A 2422-nucleotide genomic window follows, 5' to 3' on the forward strand; every position below is an offset into this window, starting at 1 on the left:
GTGGAACGAAGAAATGTGGCAATTGCGCACAATGAAACTGAAAATGGTGGGAATGGTTTTAATTGGAGTGATTGGGTTGAAGAAGTTCATTTTGAAAGCGGTGAAAACATAGTTGCTGATTTGTATCAACCTAGCAATGAAGAGGAACCGTACTCTGCACCAATTGTGCATCCTCATGAGGACAGCAGTGCGGAACCCTCCACTGTGTAGTGTAGACAGGTGCAATCTGAACCTCCCCGGCAATCAAGTTCGAGTGAAATGCATACAATTCGGGTTGATTCGAAGCATGGTGAGAGTGTGGAATATATTGGTTATGGTGGAAGCCTTTCGTGCATAAATTGGGAAGCAAATTTGAAGGTTGGCCGAGTTTATCCAAATAAGATTGCCCTTTTAAAAACCATCAGTTTAGCAGCAATTGGAGGCCACTTTCGGTTCAGAACAGTCCAATCTGGGAAGCGTCGGTTTTGTGTTCGCTGTTGGCAGGTGCCTTGCCCTTGGAAACTTCGGGCATATAAGGTTGGATTACATGAGTTTAAAGTTGTTAAATACGATCCACTTCATGAATGTGATCTGAGGTTTGTAAGTAGTCACCATCCTCAAGCTACGGCCGAATTGGTGTCTGACTGTGTTAAATGGAGATTTCAGGATTCGCGCAGCATTTATACTGCAGCTGATATAAAGACAGATGTGAAAAAAAAATTTGGTGTCAGCATAAGCTACTCTACAGCTTGGAGAAGCCGAGAGTTAGCTTTCAAAACAATGAGAGGGTCTGCAGAAGAGTCGTATTCCATTCTCCCTTCCTATTGTTATGAGTTGGAGCGTACAAATCCGGGAACTTTGACATACATTCAGACTGATGCAGCCGACCACTTCTTATATTTTTTTATGTCAATTGGTGCATGCATACGAGGATTTAAGTCGTCAATGCGGCCCGTGATTGCTGTTGATGCTACCCATTTGAAGTGCAAGTATAAAGGTGTTTTGTTTGTTGCGACCGCATTTGACGGAAATCGCAACATATATCCTGTTGCCTTTGGGATTGGAGATTTGGAGACCGATGCAGCATGGGAGTGGTTTTTGAGAAAATTACATTGTGCAATTGGTGATTGCTCGAATCTTGTTGTCATATCTGATCGCAATGTTAGCATACAACATGGGTTGCGTAGAGTTTTTCCTGGGGCAAGCCATGGTATTTGCTTTTATCACTTGAAGGGCAATATGAAAGCCTCATTTCACTTGAAGCAACGGGATCCGATATTGGGGTATTTTATAAGGGCAGCGAAGTCTTATCGTCTAGCGGAGTTCAATCGTCACTTCTCGATGATAAACAATGAGCGAGTGCGAACTTATCTACTACGTGCAGGCGTTCAGAAGTGGTCTCGGGCCCACTGTGATGGACGACGCTATAATGTGATGACAACGAATATTGTGGAGTCCATTAATTCAGTTCTTCGTTTTGCAAGGATGCTTCCGGTCCTACACTTGATCGATGAAATCACAAATTTACTTCTCACTTGGTTTAGTCAACGTCGAGATTTAGCAATGAAATGTCATTCTACATTGTGCCCTGATTTGGGTGAACAGAAGTTAAGGAAGAGGTTAGACGCTGCATCAAGGATGAATGTGGTCAAAATCAATGATGTTGAGTATAATGTTCTGGATGGTGATTTGAACAGTCTGGTGTACTTGGCAAACCGTAGTTGTACGTGCAGGAAATTTGACTTGGAGCAACTCCCGTGCAAGCATGCTATTGCGGTATGTCGGCACTTGAATTTGAACCCCTACTCCTTTGCCTCTTCTTATTATACACGAGCTACATGGGCAGCGGCATATGCTGAATCTATTTATCCTGTACCACCTAAAGGCACATGGGTTATTCCCGAACATTTGAACAATGTCAAAATCCTTCCTCCTGTTTGTAAGGTTATGCCGGGCCGTCGCAAAATGCAAAGACTACCTTCAAAAGGAGAGGACTCCCGGCAAAAAAAATGCTCAAGGTGTGGTGTGAAGGGCCACTACCGAAATACATGCAAACAATCTGTCCCTCTCAAGAACTGAAGTGTCTAATTGCGCATATTGTACAGTTGTTCAGTTTGTACCTCAGTTGTCATCAACTGTGAAGTTCATGAATAGGTTCGGTGATGCTGCATACATGGAAGTCCGTCAATTAAACGGTCATGTGAAGCATATGGAACAAGGTAACAAGTTCCTTGCAATGAGAGCCTATTATTAGTAGCAATTTGTGAACATACAGTTCCACCTGTTTTATGGAAACCAGCTGTTATTTAACAGTGTTTCCACTGGCCAATGTGTCTTACAGATTAGCATTTCTATTCGTTTGTGATGTACCTTTTATTTTCATTTAAATTGTATTCGATTTGCTGTTGTGAAATGTGATTGTAGTCACGTTCGCATCACTTGG

At 42.5% G+C, this 2422-nt stretch overlaps 1 protein-coding gene across 1 annotated transcript; it reads left to right on the top strand.

The window, feature by feature from the left end:
* On the top strand, positions 259 to 2058 carry LOC109949620. The gene has a single exon (XM_020565699.1). The coding sequence runs from the start codon at positions 259 to 261 to the stop codon at positions 2056 to 2058; it is 1800 nt and encodes a 599-aa protein (XP_020421288.1).

This window comes from Prunus persica, chromosome G6, assembly GCF_000346465.2.
Source record: "Prunus persica cultivar Lovell chromosome G6, Prunus_persica_NCBIv2, whole genome shotgun sequence".
Taxonomy (NCBI): Eukaryota; Viridiplantae; Streptophyta; class Magnoliopsida; order Rosales; family Rosaceae; genus Prunus; species Prunus persica.

Coding starts and splice junctions, on each gene's coding strand:
- LOC109949620 (XM_020565699.1), top strand. CDS start 259: ATGCATACAATTCGGGTTGATTCGAAGCATGGTGAGAGTGTGGAATAT.